The following is a 19,858-nucleotide window of genomic DNA, read 5'->3' on the forward strand; positions in this document are numbered from 1 at the left end:
CTTATTTATGCACAGCATGAATGGGATAAGTTGCACATATCAAATATGTAGGGCTAATCAAATGCTTGTGATTTTTAAAGAAGCTGGCAAACCAAGTTGTGATCGTTGGTTGTGTAGAAATGATCACTTATCCTTCATCATTCCTGAACCTGTTGGCTGATAGGTATGCAGTGTGCTGGAAAGTTTGGAGCAAGAATACAAGCGAGAAGAAGACTGGTGTGGAGGCGCTGATAAACTGGGCCCCAACTCTGAAACAGACCACGTGACTCCAATGATTAGCAAACACCTTGAACAAAAGGAGGCCTTCTTGAAGGTAATGGTGACAGTTCCAATGTACATTTCTCCCGTATTTTATTAGGCATAATTCTTGCACCTTCAGAGCCTAGTGAAGGTTCCTTGGCTTTGTGTGCTCAGTATCAAGTACTCTTCTGAAAAACAGCTTTTGGTCAAAGGGATAGGCACAGCGTACAACTGCAGCTGTTCTTCTAAGCACTTTTCCAGTAGAGTTTTATACATGTGTGCTGAATTACTTAGGCTGGGAACAACTACCATATTTTTCAGAGTATAAGATGCACCTTTTCCCTCCAAAAAAGAGGGTGAAAATCTGGGTGCGTCTTATACTCCGAATGTAGCCCTGCCTGGCTTCTCAAATGGAGGTTTCAGAGGCTGAAAAAAGCATCAGAAATGAAGCTTCAGAAAAAAAGCCCCCAAACAGAGCTTCAGTGGCTTTTTTTCTGAAGCCCCCAAACAGAGCTTCAGTGGCTTTTTTTCTGAAGCTGTTTCAGAGGCTGTCAGAGGCAGGAAAAAAAAGTTTTTTCTGAAACAGAGTTTCAGAAGTTTCAGAGGCAGAAAAAAAAAACCCCAAAAAAAGCAAGGCATAGAGCTCACAACCAAGGAACCTGTTGTTAAAATTCACCTCTGGGAACAGCTGATTGGGGGTATTCTGGGAGGTCGATCCACCTGCCAATCAGCTTTTTTCTTATTTTCTTCCCCAAAAACTAAGGTGCATCTTATACTCCAAAAAATACGGTACTTGCTTTTAATTGAGGAAAGGGGGGGGAATGGGGAATGAAAATTGGAAAGATTACAGAATAAGAAAGGAAGAGAGAGTCTTGATTGGAAATGGAAAAATAATTTTCAGTTGTCTTAGCCCTTCAGGACAAGAATACACCTATTACTCGGCAGCTTAGAAACAAAGCATTGGTGTTAGGCCTGATAAGGTTAAAGTAGCTTCATGTAATCCAATGTAACTTTTCTTTCCTTCCAATTAATATTTATTGGTGATAAATATTAATACTTAAGGCATAAATATGGAAATAGCATTGTTTGAGAAATACTACAGGAAAAGAGGATCTAGGAAGGTAACTGAAGGAAATGAGTAGGAAGCTGTGGTTTTTCAGAACACCATGTCAAAACTGTTAGTTAATTGGAGTAGAAAACTGAAGAAATTAGGAAAGCACAAGGATATCATGTTGCCATTTAATACAAAATCTTATTTATTTTAATGTTATTAAAATGACCAGATAAGAGCATGTTTGAAATGCTGGGTAAAATAAACTATAAATGTAAAACGTACTATTTGGAAATAGAATGGCTTGTTTCAGGTTCAAAGCAGATTTCTTGTTTCATGCATATCCCTAGCTCCAGGGGTGAAATCTAGCAGTCTGACAGGTTCTAGAGAACCGGTAGCGGAAATTTTGAGTAGTTCGGAGAACCGGCAAATACCACCTCTGGCTAGCCCCAGAGTGGGGTGGGAATGGAGATTTTGCAATATCCTTCCCCTGGAGTGGGGAGGGAATGGGGATTTTGCAGTATCCTTCCCTTGCCACGCCCACCAAACCATGCCCACAAGCCACACCACGCCCACCAAGCCACGCCCACAGAACCGGTAGTAAAAAAATTTGAATTTCACCACTGCCTAGCTCTATCCACTAATTAATGCAATAAATTGGAAAACTGTATTATTTATTATAACAATACCTGGAGGCTTACTTTATTAAATGCTAATTTTTATTAGTCATATTTATATTGGACAGGGCCTCAATATCTCATGCTGTAAATTCATGTTTCTTAGACTTTGTTCTATTGCAAATGATGTTTCACAAACAATTTATAGCTGTACAATGGGAGCGCAGTTTATCCCAAGCACACAACCTGAAGTGGTGCCTACTTCCCTGGCATGACTTGGTAGTGTCCATATTTCCCTGTCAAGTCATACCTGTCTGGGGTTTTATCCTTCCTATCTACCCCTGCTGTAGTTTTACAGATAATAGCCACAAGTCTGCAGCTCCTGCTGTCAGCACAGCTACATATCATACATGAGCTTGTCTTTCGCAGCCCAGTTTAATCTACACAGCTAGCTTGCTATGGACGGTCCTTATAAGCATGAGGACAGTTATGCAAGACTGAGGAGCTGTTACAAGTAAACATTCTTTTCCACCTGTCAATCCACCTAACTGTCAGAGAACTCAGTCACCTTCTCACTGCTGCTATGGCTTCTGGCATGAGCAGACAGTCTGAAACAGCACCCTCCAGATAGAACATCTGGTACCCTTTTGGGTAAGTATCTGTGATGAGATGGCTCCCTCTAGTGTGATTTAGCCACGTAAGTATCTACTATGAGAAGAAGTGATCTGGGCAGCTGAAAATAAATAGAAGGACTGCATCTCAGCTGTGGCTCAAAGCTGCAGAAAGTAGACGGAAAAAAGACTTAGCAGCTACTATCACATTGGTTTGGCTAATCTTCCAGAAAAACCTTTATTTTAACTACCTACAGTCCTTTAGTTATTTAAAAAAACCCATTTTGAATAATGTTTACAAGAGGTGATAGCATCTCACAAACTAGACTGATCTAAAAAAGGATAAAACAGACCTAAACTGGTTAGTTTATGGATGGGAAACCACTAAGGAATCTCTCAATTTTCATTTGTACTGGAGAATTAAAAAAAATATCCATAAGAAGGCAGTGGCAAATCATGTTAATATTTTGTCAAGAACATGCCGTGGATATGTCATCCATGAAGTCAATAAGAATTGAGTTGAGTTCAGAGGAGCCTACTTTTAAATAGAGGTTCCCAATTAAAAAGGTTAGTTTGGTAGTATATCATTTGTGCCATAGTTTTGAATGGCTGAGGAAACACTGCACAAAATAATAGCTGGCTCTATATAAAAGATTTCAAAAAGGAATAACAAAAAAATATTTTATTCTGACAAGAGTTTATGAGTTAGAATCCAGTTAAATCAGAAATACTGTTTATTGTAAGGTACCCAGAGTTGTTGAGAGTTGCGTGGCATACACATTTAACATAGCTATTTTTATTCCTTAGTAGAATGTAGGTTAAGAACCTTCAGGCCTGACAGTTGAGCAGAGCCGTTAAATTCAACTGTCACCATCATTCTCTCCTTTTAAAAATAAACTTTCTGCTGGAATTAGGTATTTAGATCCACAGAGTCTAAGTACCAATTCTGAGTATAGATCTAACATTAGATTTGAGTAAGAAGAATCTTTGCACATCTTCTTTGTTAACATAATGGATGTGAATTAGCACGTTCAAGATGCCTATAAAGAATCTCTGAGAAGAAACAAAATGTACTAAAAATGATTAAGAAAGCAGTAACTATGAAGTTGGTCACGATTTCAGCAGCTGCTCTTTTGTGTATAAAAGAGACACAGTAAAGGACATCAAATATTTGAACTTGTTTTTCAGAAGAGTATTAAAAAGATTACTGAAAAATGACTCATATCAAACTCTTATCCTGGATGATTGTTTACTTTGGTATGTTCCATAGATGCCAGTCAATTCTTATTGGTGATTTTGATTTGAAAATATTAATTTTGATGCTGATTTAACTGGATATGTTGGCACTTAAATTATTTAGTTTGACTACATTAAAATATTATTGAATGTTTTTATGGTTTTGTTCCTCTATGCTGATGTTTCCTAACCTTCAGAGGTGTCAATCTCTTTTCCCAGAATTTCTCAGCCAGTCTGGGCATTACAGAGAATTCAGTGATCTAAAATCTACCCATCTGGAAGTTGCCATGATTGAGAAACATTGTTCTGTGCAATGAACTCTGAATCTCCTGTATTAGCATTCTTGCTGTTTAGAAACTGACCCAATTAGAAAAATAAGCCTCTCGCTCTCCCTTTCTCCCTCTCTCTCTGTCTGTGTCTTGTATGCTGGAGCCAATGCTCTCTTGCTACCTAATTTGCAAATTGTGGATGTTAGCAAAAATATATGTACCCTGTTTCCCCCCAAATAAGACATCCCCTGATAATAAGCCCAATCGGGCTTTTGAGCACATGGCAATAAGGCCAAGCACTTATTTCAGGGTTCAAAAAAATATAAGACAGGGTCTTATTTTCGGGAAAACACAATAATAAGAAAGCCAGTATGGTCTAGTGGTTAAGGCATCAGGCTATAAAGAGAAAGATCATGAGTTCATGTACTGCCTTAACCATGAAACCATCTGAGTGATTTTGAACTAGTCACTCGCTCTCAGGCCAACCCAGCCCATGTTGTTGTTGTTGTGAAGAAAATAGGACAAGGAAAGTGTGTTGGATATGTTTGCGCCTTGAATTATTGGTAAAAATAATGAAGGCAGGATGCAAACAAAGACATAAGCATGCAGTACTGTTACAAAGTTGTTTTGCTTCAACAGTCAATTGTTTGCTTAAATAAATATTTTCTCAATGATTCAGAATAACGATGTCTGCATTATTTTGATCCTTTTTGGTTGATGCATCTGTCTTGCCCTTTCTAGGCTTGCACATTGGCTCGGAGAAATGCAGATGTGTTCCTGAAATACCTGCACAGAAATAGTGTCAATATGCCAGGGATGGTGACTCACATCAAGGCTCCTGAACAGCAGGTCAAAAGTGAGTTTGGGTGTTTTATTAATATTAGCAAACATTTTGTATGTCTATTGTTATATGGGCTTAAATTATATATCTGCACATGATTTGTCCTTTACTAATTTCTCACCTGGCAGATATCCTGAATGAACTTTTCCAGAGAGAAAATCGTGTCCTACACTACTGGACAATGAGAAAACGACGCCTTGACCAATGTCAGCAATATGTAGTCTTTGAAAGAAGTGCTAAACAGGTCAGGGTCTGTCTTTATTGATATAGTTGAGTTGGGATGTTCATATCTTCTTATAACTCTTCCTCCAGCTGTCATTCAAAAATAACCAACAAAACATCATGTCACTACGTTTTTTTCAAATATGTCCCGTCCCATCCCCAACCACCTTCAAACATCTTCCTCCCAGATTCCTTGTCAAGCAAAACGAAAGTTTAAGGAATACCTTTTAGCATTCTGTGCAACACAAAAGAAAAATAACAACAGAAAATCAGTGGACCTCCTTCCATTCTATATATTCATAGCAATATTAGAGATACAAACACAGATTACACACACACACACACACACACACACACACACACACACACACACATCATTCCCTCCTACATAAAAATGCAGGATTGTTTACCTCTATCTATCTATTGGAAAACAAAGAGATGACTTTTAACAATTTTAGAGTGAGCCACTTTGGTGTATTGATTATGGCATCAGATTAGAAATTGGTAGAAAATAAGATCAAGTCCCGCCTTAGACTTGAACCCATTTGAGTGGCTTTGGGCCAATTATATTCCCTCCAGCCACATGAAGAAGACAATGGCAAGCCACCTTTGAAATCTTGCCAAGAAAACTGCAAGGATTGTCCTGGCAAGTGCTATGAATTAATATTGCCTTGAAAACATCCTCCCCCACCCCTCAAAAAATAGGAGAATGGAGAAAAGAGATGGAGTTAGCAGTGTTTCAAACAGGAATAGTAATTGGTTGTCTCATACATTAAGAGCTGTAGTACTGAGATGATAGTGGTGCCTCTTGCTGGTATCTTCAGACTAACCCATATTGGAGAATTCTTTTGGGATAATTGCGAATGAGATATAATAGAAGAAGAAAAAAGACTTGGGAGGAATATGTGCACGTAGTCCTCAACTTAGTACCAGTTATTTAGTGACCATTCAAAGTCATGACCAAAAAGGGACACCTCAGCTGCATTTTTGGCCATTTGCAGTGTCCTGTGATCTCATGATTGTTTTGCCAAAACTCAGCATTTACTTCCAATTTTCAGCAAAATCACACCCATAGCAAACAAAGTGTTCGCACTTATGACCTCCTCATTCACTTAACAACTGTCACAAAAAATGTAACATTGGGTTGATTTTTATGACCATCATGACAATTGACCATAATGGGCTGACTTCAGTCATCAGTCAGCTAGGTGGGATATTGCTGTGCTTATTGAGAATTTATCAACTAATGAACAATTGTTGATTTCAGTTATAGTTTTTTTGTCAAAATCACTTTCCGGTTACTTGTATTGCACTTCAGTTACACTATAATTTGTGTTCTGCTGCTTTTCTCTATACTTTTCTGTATACTAATATATTCTGTTTTGCTTTGGCATCACAACTAATGGAATTGGCTGTGCACTGAGCATTTTGTCTTTTATGTTAGGGGGAAAATGCATACCAGCCCTAAATGTATTTAATTAGAAATAAACTCAGTTGAGATAATTATGGTATTTTGTCCCCAGAAAAATTACTTCAGACTGTGACAAAAATACAATTTGAATATTTTTGAATGATATAAGGGAGAAAAAGGACAAGACAAAAACTCCCAGAATTTTGAATAAATAAGCTGTTGTTGGGAAATGGTCATGTTGCTTCTCCTAGAAGAAGTTATTTAATTTGTCTTCTTTAATTGTCTTCTTAGGCTCTTGAGTGGATCCATGATAATGGAGAGTTTTATTTATCCACACACACTTCCACTGGCTCTAGTATCCAGCATACTCAAGAGCTCTTGAAAGAACATGAAGAATTCCAGATAACTGCAAAGGTAAATGTAATTCTGTACACATTTAGGTTTTCTGTCATATCACTGTATCTTGAAAAAGACACCAATTTGGCCCCAGTTTGGAAAAAGTGGGTTAAATCCATCTCCCATGCCATATAGTGATCCTGCAAACCTTACTATTTGGGATAAATCTAATGTGTTGCATTTGGGATCTATTATAATTGTAGGAGATTGGCATTTATAGTTTCTACCAAGTCTATAAAATACTTGGGTTTACTCCTCTTCCAATGTTTGTCACAGTATATTGAATTAAATATGTTAATCAAAAATGTGTTAGGAAAGCTAAAGCCCCTAGAGTATTTTTTGGCCAAATTGCATTTACCTTGTGAAGATGATGACTTTAATCTACCATTGAGCGTTTATCTTTACATCTACAGTATATGCTTCTGGGATGAGACTGAGTTTGATTTCCTCTTTGGGCCCATTTGTAAAGCAGATGTGTAAAACCTTTGAAATCTTGGTTGAAGCTATGATATCCTAAATCAGGGTTTTTGCTTCCTGCTTTGAAAGTTGTTAAGCATATTTGATAATTGAGAAGTTATTTGGCACATGAGAAGTTGTTATTATGGTATAATTCAAATCTGAATATAATGGAGAAGATGTGTCACTGAAGTGCCTAGGCATTGTATGGTCTACATAGAATAACAGAGTTGGAAGGGACCTTGGAAGTCATCTAGTCCAACCCCCTACTTCAGCAGGAGACCCTATTCCATTTCAGACAAATGGCTGTCTAGTCTCTTCTTGAAAGCCTCCAGTGATGGGGCATCCAGAACTTCAGAAGGCAGGCTATTGCACTGGTTTCTCAATCAACATTTTCTGTTACGAAATGTGAAATATGACATTAGGCTTTAAACATGAAAATAATTTAACGGCCAAATCGAATTCGAGTAAATATTTGTAGATTTTTGAAATTAATTCGATTTGGCAGAAGAGTTGGTCAAAGGGCAGATGATAGCCTGGGCGAGGAACATAGGGCATAATATACAATTAGAAGATTGGGAAAGAGCATGGGAAGATAACTATAGAATGACAAAATCGGTATCATACAAAGAAAATCATTATAAAATGTGGTACCGATGGTATCTGCCACCCGCAAGGTTAGCAAAAATGTATCCAAATGTGAACCCGGCTTGCTGGAAATGTAAAAAAGCGCAGGGAACTTTTTACCATGCTTGGTGGCTTTGCCCAAAAATCAAAAAATATTGGAACAAAATAAAAACATGGATATTAGAGATAACGAAATTGAATTAACACCTGAAGTCTTTTTACTCGGCATGATCAATAAGAATATTAGGAAGGACATAAAATACCTAATACTCCACATTATAACAGCGGCAAGATTAGCGTTGGCACAACTTTGGAAAATAGACCGTTTGCCAACTGATCAGGAAGTAATACAGAAAATCTACGTATGCGCAGAGATGGATAAATTAACCCTAAAATTACAGGATAAGGAAGATTCAAAATACTTTAAAATATGGAATAGCTGGTACCAGTGGATAAGTCAGAGAGGGGGAATGCTTAGAGATGAAAGTTAGGAGAAATTAATGCAAATAAACAACTGCACTGTCAGAGAGATATAGAAGGAAATAAGTCACTGTGTGTATATATATATATATGTATATATAACATTAGAAAGTAGTTGATAGATGAAGTTGAGCACTATATATGTATAGTATATGTACTTGTAATTTGTGTGTTTGATTAAGAAAAACTTGTTCAGTTTTTCTTATAATTGTTTTAAATGTCCTTTTTTTAAATACGAATAAAGTTTGTTTAAAAAAAAAAAAAGAAAATAATTTAACGGAAATTATTATTTTTAGTTGATTACCCTTAAAGTATGTTTTAAATGAGGTGGGCATTAAATCTCTTGTGTTGGTGATATAAGAAATTTGAAGTTTCTTTAATCCTGTAGATTTTGTCTTGTTCTATGATATAGCTTTATTTTGGTTTCAAGTTAATATATATGTTATAATTTGGGGAATTAGATTTAAGGATCTCGGTAGGATGCTGAATTATATTCCTAAAAGATAGGATTTGTCAAAGAGTTTTGGCTTTATCAGGCTTGAGATGTACCAAAGAGGATAATCTTACATAACTCGAAAGAGTATAAGAGGATATGAGTTTTTTATCTATTTTTTTAAAAGTGCTCTAAAAATGAGAAGACGCATTACTTTATGATCCAGGTTTGATGACAAGCTCAATGACTGAAATAATTCCATGTAGATCTTTATACTTACATAGATATTTTCTTTCCCATTCCAATTGTTGGAGTTTGGGTTTTGTTTTCTTTTCTTTTCCAATTATGTTTAGTTCATTTAACCACTATAATTTATTTAAGTTTTTTAAAATTGTATCTTCATTATTCAGTGCAGACTATTTTCTCTTGTATTGTACTATTTTAGCAATTTAGAAAATTGATAGGTATTGGCCTGCTTGGATCATAGTTTCTAATAAAAGAGAAGTTAACCTAGCTTATTATAAGCTTTGGGGCCTTGAAAATATCAATATTTGTTTAACTCATGCATACCTAAAAGTAAAAAAAAATGGAATGCCTAAAACATGCCTTTTCTTGTGGCTAAAATAAAATACATGTTTGGTTTTAAAACCATGACATTCCAAAATATATATTTAATTATTGAACAGCAGTACTGAAATGATGTCAGCAAAGTATCAGTAACATGCCTGAGGAATTCTGTAATCCAAGTGGAAATCATCTGCCTTTTTCTATTACTTTGTGAAGCTGCTGGTAGAACCTTATATGTCACAATTCGCTTGTCATTGGTTAGTACAGGGGTCAGCAACCCGTGGCTCTGGAGCCACATCTTTCATTTCTCTGCTGTGGCTCCCTGTTGCTGGTCGGCTCCACAATTGATAGGGCTTTCGGTTAGGACAGGTAGAGGAAAAAGGATGCTGCACTAAGAGGAGACTCTATGGTGGGAGAACCGGACTTCCAGTCGGCTCTAGAATTGAATGGGGGCTTCTGGTTAGGACCTTTGTGGCTCTTTGAGTGTTTAAGGTTGCCAACCCCTGGATTAGTATTAAATTACTTTATGCACAAATGATAATAATAGATTATGTTCAGTTAATGATTTTGAGAAAGTATATGCTGGTGAATAGGCTTAAATTATGGAAAGCTCTGGATAAATTTAGTTTTGAATGATGGCTGCTCAGTGGCAGGAAGAGTAATATGTAAGAGTAAAGTAAAGCACAAGTGAGCATTAAAGAATACTCAGCTAATACACCAAAGAGGAAAAAGTCAAAATATATGATGCCACTTGGTTGTATAATGTAGGTTTGTTGTGATATTCGATGGCGACTGGTTAAAATTGTGAACACTTATGTATTTTCATATGCGAATAATGCCTATGAGAACCTGGATGATTTGCAGCAAATTTTAGATACAAGAAGGATAATGGATTTGAAAATTGATATATTAGAGACCAGAGTTATTGTGATTGATGGAGAAAGTAGATGGAGACATTTTTAGATTAACAAATGTTAGCAGAAAGATGGTGGGTAGTATATGCAGTATGTTGTAAATAATGAATATTTGTTTAAAAGGTCACTATTTATGAAATATGAATATGTCAAGAAAAAAACATAAAAGTAAGTTGAATGTAGTCGAGGTGATATCTTTAAGTGTATGTGCTAAAATAAGAAAAAAAGGGTTCAAAATGTATGGGTATTAATTGCATATTGATTAAATGTCCACATTGAATAAATGAGATGATTTATGAAGATGGTGAATGGGTTTAGAGGAAAACAAAGAGTGAGAAAGTTTGAATTAACTGGAACAGATGAGATCTTGAAAAAGAGAAAGAAGAGTTTAAAGAACAAAAGACAGTATATGAAATTATGGTTCGTTACAGTCAGCTAGATGTTGAGCTGGATTTGGTAATTTTGTCCGCCTATTGAGTCCTTACTGAGGATCTTGGATGGTGAGATGTGGCTCTCGATGGTGTTACAGATATTGTCGCAGGATGAAAGCTGTTCCAAGTAAAGCTGGCTTTTACAATTGACTGGTAATGAATTTGTCAATGCCAATAGTGTTCAACTGGTACTTCAGTTGTTTTGGGATTAAACCCAAGTTGCCTATTACTATTGGTATTATCTTTGCTTTCTTTTGCCACAGTTGTTCTGTTTCTATTTGCAAGTCTTTTAACTTTGTTATCTATTAATATTAATTAAATCTGCATATCACTTGACTGACAAATGACTCTTGGAGTCTCATAACAATCAAACAAAGAAATTACAAAAAAAATCGATAAAAATAAAGATAAAAGATGGCAAATGTGTTGAAAAAGGGGGTCTCACTGTCCTTCGTCAAAGGCCTGGGTAAAGAGCCAGGTCTTCACAGACTTCATGGCTCTTCTAAATAATAGCAGAGTGGAAACTACCCAGATCTTAGGAGAAACCATGTTCCAGAGGATAGAGAAGGCATGCTTCCAGGGTCCAGAACCCAAAGCCTGCCAGTATGGTAGAAGCAGGAATGATTGGTAAAGACAGAAAAGCATGGATATGCACAGAGAATGTTGGTGTTGTAAAACTAGTGTTAGGTATGCTTCCTTTTCTTTTTTTTTATCTCATGCCTTTCATTTCTTCTATTTATTGCTTTTTACTGTTTTTCTGCATCTGCTTAGAGTCCCACGCTCTAAGCCAGAGGTATCAAACTCAGTTTCATTGAGGGCCGCATCAGGGTTGTGTTTGACCTCGGGGGGGGCGTGACCAGGGACCGTGGCCAGCTCAACATCACTCATGCCGGAGGCACCTGTGATAGCCAAGTGCTAAGGCAGGACTTCCCTCAGACCCTCCCTTTCATTATAATCTTCCTTCCTTCCTTCCTTCCTTCCTTCCTTCCTTCCTTCCTTCCTTCCTTCCTTCCTTCCTTCCTTCCTTCCTTCCATCTTTCCTTCTTTCCTTCTTTTTCCTTCCTTGCTCTCTTCCTATCTTTCCTTCTTTTTCTTTGTCTTTCCTCTTTCCTTTTCTCCTTTCCTATCCGTTCTTGGATGCTCAAATGCTAAGGAGGAAACATTTCTCCTTTTGTTTTGTTTTGCTTTTAGTTTGTTTTGCTAGCCCTCTGCCACCAAAAATGGAGCCGGGGGGCAGCATATGGCCCCCTGGGCCCCATTTTTTGCCGTGACAGCCTCTTGCAGCCCTCTGCCAGTGAAAATGGAGCTGTGGGCGGGGGGGGTCATTTTTGCTGGCAGAGGGCAGCAAGAGGCCATTGTAGCTGAAAACAGAGCCTGGGAGGGCGGCTTGCAGGCCTTGAGTTTGACACCCCTGCTTTAAGGGGAGTGCTCAGAGCACTTCTATAAGAAAATGAAATAAATTTGGAAGACCTCTGCCAACCTATAAGTAGATCAGACTTTTTTCAGCATAATACTAATCAGACTTCCTTTCTGCTAGCATTCATCCGATCATCAATCCCATTTAGAGTGATACATCCCAACAGAATCTGTGACACAATTTTTTTACACCCATACTGTAGGGGAAAATAGGACTGTTAATGTTACATTACTCTTTGAATACTATATATTTAGGGTATTATCAAACTCTCTGCTACTATAAAGACTGAAACTTCTTGAGTTCTTTATCAATAACACGTGGTATTATAAATTGGGTTTTTAGCATGATGAGGCATATTTCCCCAAACTTGTGTTTTCTGGATGGTTAGGTAATTCCCAGACACAGTAGTAGTGCCAATGCATGAGGCTATCCTAAATTAATTCTGTCTTCAGGTCCTTACTTTGCAGAACCCTAAAAGCTAGAAATGTAAAAAATGTTACAATGATCCTGATAATTCTGTTCAAGTACCAAAAAGCTGTTAGCATGGAAACAGAATATTATCTTCTATTTATAGCGTGAAAAGGCTGTTATTCATTAGAGGCACTGAATGTCCACTCTTCTTACCGCCTTCCCATCTTTCGTGTATCCTATAGCAAACCAAAGAGCGGGTGAAGTTGTTGATACAGCTAGCTGATGGCTTTTGTGAAAAGGGGCATGCCCATGCCACAGAGATTAAAAAATGTGTCACAGCAGTGGACAAGAGATACAGAGACTTCTCTCTGCGTATGGAAAAATACAGGACCTCTTTAGAGAAAGCTCTGGGAATTTCTTCAGATTCCAATAAATCGGTGAGTTGCATTTTTATTTTTATTTTTGCTTGAAGTAATGTGGAATGGCTTAATCTGGCTTGTAGAGTTTCTATCTAGATTAAACCCCTTTTTTGTGTTTGTTTCTCCTTGTCTTGCATCTTCCCTTCCTTAATTTAGAGTAAAAGCTTGCAACTGGATATAATCCCAGCCAGTCTTCCTGGGTCAGAGGTGAAGCTGAGAGATGCTGCTCATGAACTTAATGAGGAAAAGAGGAAGTCTGCCCGCAGGAAAGAGTAAATCATTTGTCGTCTCCTAGCATAATGCATGTTTATCCATGTTGGACTTGTGTGTTATTTTTAATCTACAGTATTTAGTTAGGTTGTTGTGCATTCATAGCCCCAGCCAACGTATCATTAATATGTCACCAAAACATTCTTTTTTACATTTATGTAAATTATGTACATTAAACAATCAAGGGAAAAAGTAACACATGCTAGTCTTGGCCATGTCAGAGTATACAATATGTCATGTTTTCCTCCCTCCTCCTCACTGCCTTTTCCACTTGTCCCTTTCCACTTCTCAGCAATGACCCTATATGTTAAAAAGAAAATGAGAATATGGATTTTAAGTTGTGCATTGCTATTTGATAAGTCTGAGGCAAGGCATTTTAAAATAGGCTGATCTCTTGAATGTCCAAAAAAGAATCTAGAATATTTTTTTCCTAAGATTCAACAACAAATAAGAATGAGCAAATGTACTCTTCCTTTATGACCATCTGTCATTTTATTCAGTATTTTTATTGCTTCCTTTAGTCATTACTTAAAGCATAGATTAAATTGGAGGACAAAATGCTTCCAAGATGAGACTTAATATTTACTTATGCAAAAACAATGTTAAATCATTTTATTATCATTTTTACTGACCTTAATAGTCCACATTTTTTCTAGTTGCAGTTCTCATCCACTCTGTGCTCCTGAGCTCATCAAATATATTTTACTATGTAAAATCCTTGCCATGTATCTAATTTCTGTTGAATGATATATGATGAAACGAATAGTCTAAAGTTGTTTCTCTCTTGTGTGTATGGAAAGGTTCATCATGGCTGAGCTTATCCAGACAGAGAAGGCTTATGTAAGAGATCTCCGGGAATGTATGGACGTAAGTTCTTGTTTCCAAGCTAAATATGGATTCTCAAATAGATTTTATATTGTATGATCTGTAACCATAGAGCTAAGTTGTGCAGTACTGTATCAGAAGTAGGCGTGTTTGTCAATTAAATCAAGAATTGCCAATGCTGGCTTGATCAGCTTCTTGTTTTGCTCTTTAAACATTCCTATGTTGATTGAACAGGGACAATAGCATAACTATTCATTTTCAGGCACAATGAACTGGTTGCTGCTTTTGTTAAGCTTTTACTGTTTTGTTGAAGGGATAATGTTCTATTATTGCTTCCACTGTTACATTGCACATTCGAGAACTGGCTTATTCTCTCTGAACAGAAACTCCTCTCTTCTTTATTTCAGGGTCTGGTTTTAAACTGTTAGTTTTTCATTGACATGTTGCACTTGTTAGGATCTTATGATTATAATACCAAAGAATGGTATACAATCTAAAATAGACATTTATAAAATGTCCAATATGATTTTGCATATATTAGTTTGAGAATGGTTGGTTATACCTAGATCATTGTTAATGATCGCTTCCCCTCCTCTTTTTTTTTTTTTTTGTTTCTTTTCTTTTCTTTTTCTTTTTTTTTTTTACCAGACATACCTTTGGGAAATGACAAGTGGTGTTGAAGAGATCCCACCTGGTATTGTCAACAAAGAGCACATCATTTTTGGAAATATGCAGGAGATCTATGAATTCCATAACAAGTGAGTGAAGAGAGTCACCCATGACCCTGCTTTTAGAAAAAAAAGAGTGATTTAATGTCTTCTGATATATTAAATGAATATATGGTTTTATTTTGCTACTGCAGATTGAAGGTTGAATGAGTGGAGCTTGACAATTTTCAGATTAGCATTGTTTTATTCTGGTTTTCTATTTGAGTAGATCTTGAAATAGACTTGCTTTATTCTGGTCTGGAAATTTCATGTAAATAGGTTGATCTAGGTTGTTCAGCCACCCAGACAATGAGTTGTTTTGGTTTTGCTGCGTAATACATAAAACTGATAAATAGAACACATCACCTTTTATCTGTGAGATGACTGATAATGCTAAATAGGATCTGAGAATAGCATTAAAGCCTTAATTCAGACTTACTAGATCACATAGTCTGAATTCAGGATTTATTTGAAGCTCCAGACTCACTAGAAGCACATAAAAATTATTCTGTGGTGTTTCCCACACTAAATCTCCTCCCCTTAGTAAGGATCCCTAATTTGATATATCCTTTTTCTCTGTTAATATTTGTGGAGTCTAAAATTTTCTGTGAATAAGTAACAGATGAAAAATCTATTACAACCAGCCTGCAAGCATACCTGCAAAACACAATGCTTTGTTTGCAAGAGCCTTATTTAAAACATAATTGTGTCTGCATAGAGTGCAAGATGGAGAAAAGCAATTGTCTTACACTCTGAAACCCCCAACTGTTGTAATTCTGAACTCTATGCACAGTCATCTCCTTTGAATTTGTCTCACTAGTCCATGTGAACATTAGGTACCATATTTTTCGGAGTATAAGACGCACCTTTTCCCCCCCAAAAAAGAGGATGAAAATCTGGGTGAATCTTATATTCCAAATGTAGCCCCGCCCAGCCTCACAAATGGAGACTTCAGAGGCTGAAAGAAGCCTCTGAAAGAAGCTTCAGAAAAAAAGCCTACAAACAGAGCTTCAGAAAAAAAGCCTTTTTTTCTGAAGCTCTATTTTGGAGGGTTTCAGAGGCAGAAAAAAAAGCAAGGCACAGAGCTCACAACCAACAAACCTGTTGCTAAAATTCACCTCTGAGAACAGCTGATTGGAGGTATTCCGGGAGGCCGATCGACCTACCAATCAGCTTTTTTCTTATTTTCCTCCCCAAAAACTAAGGTGTGTCTTATACTCCGATGCATCTTATACTCCAAAAAATACTGTAGTTCAAAATTTCCTTATGTGAAAAATGTCTATGCTACATATATTGTCCAAAGTTTATGGTTAGAATTATGGCTACATTAGTTCTCAATATGTAATGAAAGGAATATTATTTTTTATATTGTAATTATTGTATGGAAAAGATGTTTAGGCATAAAAGAAATCAATGAGTGTCCAACCACATCTTAAGTCATTAGAACTTGCTAACAACTGAAAACTTTCGGGGAAGAAAGGGTAGACTGATTTTGTGGAGCTGCTGATTGTTGCAGAATAAAGAGCCAGCAAGTGGACCAGTTTTTCGTAATTCCTCTCCAGACAAAAGAGAGGACTGAGATCACCCACAAGTGCTCCAGGCAGTTGTTCCTTGCAAGGAGATCTCAATACAGCAGTTTACAATAGTTTTAGAGCTCTGGGAGATGAGGACCAATAACCGTCTTGCTCAAATTGTTTTTGAAAGGACTATAGGTTTGCATACTTTCTTTTCTAATCACTTTTGGAAATTGCTTGTTAACTGCTTTCAATCTATCGGGAATCTTTGGACCTACAGGTTTTACAGCCCTGGATGTGATGGAATGTAGTAGGCTGGATTCCAAGGAAAGAGGGAATGCATTCCAGAGGAATAAGAAATAATTCAGTCCAGATATTTTGTGTGAGAGAAAGGGTGAAGTTAGGCCTTCCCTAATGTTTCTCAGAGTATATGCTAGATATAGATAGTAGAATACTTAGCCTGGCAAGATTCTGTATGTAAGTGTGGAAACAATAAAGTCAGCTTGGAAGAATCACCATGTGTTATCCTTGGTTTGGGGCCTGCCTGACATAAGTGAGTTTTCTTCAATCCTTAAGGAAAGAAGTTTTAAATACAAATATAAAGAACAAAAAAAATCTGGAATAAACAGCAAAAGGGTGATATAAAACTTTGATTTTAAAAAGATATCAATGGACTAAAAGTCCAAAAAATTTGAAATAAAATTTTGGAATTATAAAGAATCTTTCCCATGGGAAGATGCTTTTGTTTTGAATTCTGTTAATTTTTTTTTTAATCGGATATTAGAGGGAACTAAAAGGAACTAAAGATTACGTTCAAAGGAGAAGAGCAGTCAAATTAATTTTACAAACATAGAATATAAAATATTTTGACATTAGTCATATTGAAAATTACTTTTAAACAAGGGACTCAGAAATTAATTTTGAGAAGGTCTACTTTTATAGCAGACTGCGTTTAAAAATATTATAAAAGAAGAACAAGTTTTACCTGACATGACTGAGATTTGAAAGTGGATTTAAAAATGACATGGAAAAAGATATTACACTGGAGGTACAAAAGAAAATGTCTGATCTCTTAATAATTAAAAGGGATATACAAATAACAAACCAAGAGAGTGGTAATTTTCCTATGTGGGATTTACAAGAGGCTTGTAAAGCTTTGAAGAATTTTGTGAGAAGGGACAAAGAAAAAGTAAAAATTAATCAAATTCTGGACATTATTTGCAAGATCTAGAGTTAAGTTTGTTTGAAATAAAAGGAATTAATATAAAGTTGGTTTATTTGATCAAGTTTAAAGTAGATATAGTTGTTACAAGAGTTGTTATCTCTTGTAACCCTTAATGGATTTTTGCTGACACTGGGAATAAAATGGCAAGGCTTTATGGACTTGTTTGTAGATAAAAGATGAAATATGAGAACAAAAGATTATTTGTTGTATTTTAGAAGTGATAAATTACTAAAATTGGTTATACTTATTGTAATAAATGAGGAAGTCACTTCTTTATATATGTCTTTATTCTTTTTTTTTTCTGGTTTTTTTCTGCATTTTTCTTTTCTGCCTCTTACTTTTTCTTATTTTATTTTTTAGTTTTTATTGTTGTAAATTGTAATCTTTAATAAAATTGTTACAATAATAAAAGAACTTGCTAATTGTTCATAAACTGATAGTACAGATTGATTTTATAAAGCTTGGAAAAGCAAGCATTCTCTTCCTGTAATAGATTTGTTTGTTTGTTTGTTTGTTTGTATGGTCAGTTTTAAATCATTTGCAATGAAGTCAGTAAATAAGTGCTAATTTTCTTATTAGTTATTTCAATGTGTATGTTTTGTTTAATGCATAGGGGACTATGAGCCAGTTCTAACTCATCACAGCTAAAAGGCACCACATTTTGTAAGTCTGGCATGATTACAGTGTACCATAACCTGACATAGCATAGCTGTAGCTATAGCTAGATCATTGTTTTACTGGAACTATAAAGTGTAGTTTAGTTCTAAGGCTAGATTGACTGAATAATTCTGCACAAGTATTGCATATAACAATATGTTATAGCCACTATGGATAGTATAATTACAATGTAGAAAGGGAAGAGGAACATGTTAATGGTTTTATTCAATCATTTCTTTAAACAGTATATTCCTGAAAGAGCTGGAGAAATATGAGCAGCTACCTGAAGATGTTGGTCATTGCTTTGTTACTTGGGTAAGATGTTGGTCATTGCTTTGTTACCTTTATTAAATGATCAATTGTATTTTGAGTTGTGATCATCCACATCTGAAAAATAAAGCTATGGCCTAATAGAAGAGATTTATAGTGTGAGATAGTAAATACAGATAGTTCTCAACTTGAAACCACAATTGAGCCCAAAATTTCTGTTGCTAAATGAAACATTTGTTAAGAGAATTTTGCCCCTTTTTATGACCTTTCTTACCATAGTTGTTAAGTGAATCAGTGCAATTGTTAAGTTAGTAATAAGGCTGTTAAGTGAATCTGGCTTCCCCGTTGATTTTGGTTATCAGAAGATCACAAAAGATGGTCAAATGACCCCGGGACACTGCAACCATCATAAATATGAGTTTTGATCACATGACCATGGGGATGTGGCAATGGTCATAAGTGTGAAAAACAGACGTAAATCAGTTTTTTCACTGCTGTTGTAACTTTGAACGGTCACTAAATGAACTGTTATAAGTCGAGAACTCCCTGTACAATAGGGCTCTTTAGCTCAGAAAAGAGACCTCCACTCTAACTGGTGAATATAGAAAATTATCTTTTGAGTTATGGGATGTGAATAGGCATCCTGTCAGTTTCATGTAATATTAAGCAGCTGTACTTCAAGCTGTGGGATATGAATTTAAAGCATCTCATGACCAATCTTTAAAATGTATTGTTGCAAAAGAGGTTTAATAGGCGAGCTATATCTTAGAAATCTCTTATGATTCAGGATATACAGTATCTGAAAACATGCATCTTGGGAGGCCAGATGAATCAGTTTACAACCTGACTAATATATAACATTTCTTTCCTTTTGTAATAGTTATCCTTCTTGCATGCCAGCTTCTTTATCCAACAGATTTAAACTCAAATAATTCTTAAATAGCCAAGTTTCCACCAGATGGAGCTTTTTACAAATCATTTAAATCTTTGTTTTTTCTTTGCAGGCAGATAAGTTCCAAATGTATGTGACTTATTGCAAAAACAAACCAGACTCAACTCAGCTAATTTTAGAGCATGCAGGAGCATATTTTGATGTAAGTACAGGATTATAGTGCTGCATTTACACCACTTGAGCTCTGAAAGGATATTTATGGGCATAACACACACATTTGCATGTACATATATGCAAATGCACATAGTGAGAATTCATCATTGGCTTTGAAAGGATATGGATGAAAGTTTGACACGAACCCTATTCAAAGAATATCTCACAGACCTTTTCATCACAGTGAACAATCCTACTCATGGCAGGATTTAGTTTCATTTAGTTCTTAACACTCA

The 19,858-nt window shown here is 36.1% G+C and overlaps 1 protein-coding gene across 2 annotated transcripts in view; it reads left to right on the top strand.

Annotated features, from left to right (window-relative positions):
- TRIO (trio Rho guanine nucleotide exchange factor) overlaps positions 1 to 19,858 on the top strand; it is a 263,174-nt gene that overhangs the window by 158,820 nt on the left and 84,496 nt on the right. For both annotated transcript variants that reach the window (XM_034411889.3, XM_034411890.3), the window contains exons 18-27: positions 164 to 313; positions 4,766 to 4,880; positions 4,994 to 5,109; positions 6,790 to 6,912; positions 12,873 to 13,067; positions 13,206 to 13,321; positions 14,120 to 14,186; positions 14,793 to 14,902; positions 18,493 to 18,562; positions 19,522 to 19,611. In XM_034411889.3, the coding sequence (XP_034267780.1) occupies positions 164 to 313; positions 4,766 to 4,880; positions 4,994 to 5,109; positions 6,790 to 6,912; positions 12,873 to 13,067; positions 13,206 to 13,321; positions 14,120 to 14,186; positions 14,793 to 14,902; positions 18,493 to 18,562; positions 19,522 to 19,611 (1,152 nt within the window). The remainder of the gene's footprint in view (positions 1 to 163; positions 314 to 4,765; positions 4,881 to 4,993; positions 5,110 to 6,789; positions 6,913 to 12,872; positions 13,068 to 13,205; positions 13,322 to 14,119; positions 14,187 to 14,792; positions 14,903 to 18,492; positions 18,563 to 19,521; positions 19,612 to 19,858) is intronic.

The sequence above is a fragment of the Pantherophis guttatus genome, chromosome 3 (assembly GCF_059756535.1).
Source record: "Pantherophis guttatus breed Tessera chromosome 3, ASM5975653v1, whole genome shotgun sequence".
In the NCBI taxonomy this organism is placed as follows: domain Eukaryota; kingdom Metazoa; phylum Chordata; class Lepidosauria; order Squamata; family Colubridae; genus Pantherophis; species Pantherophis guttatus.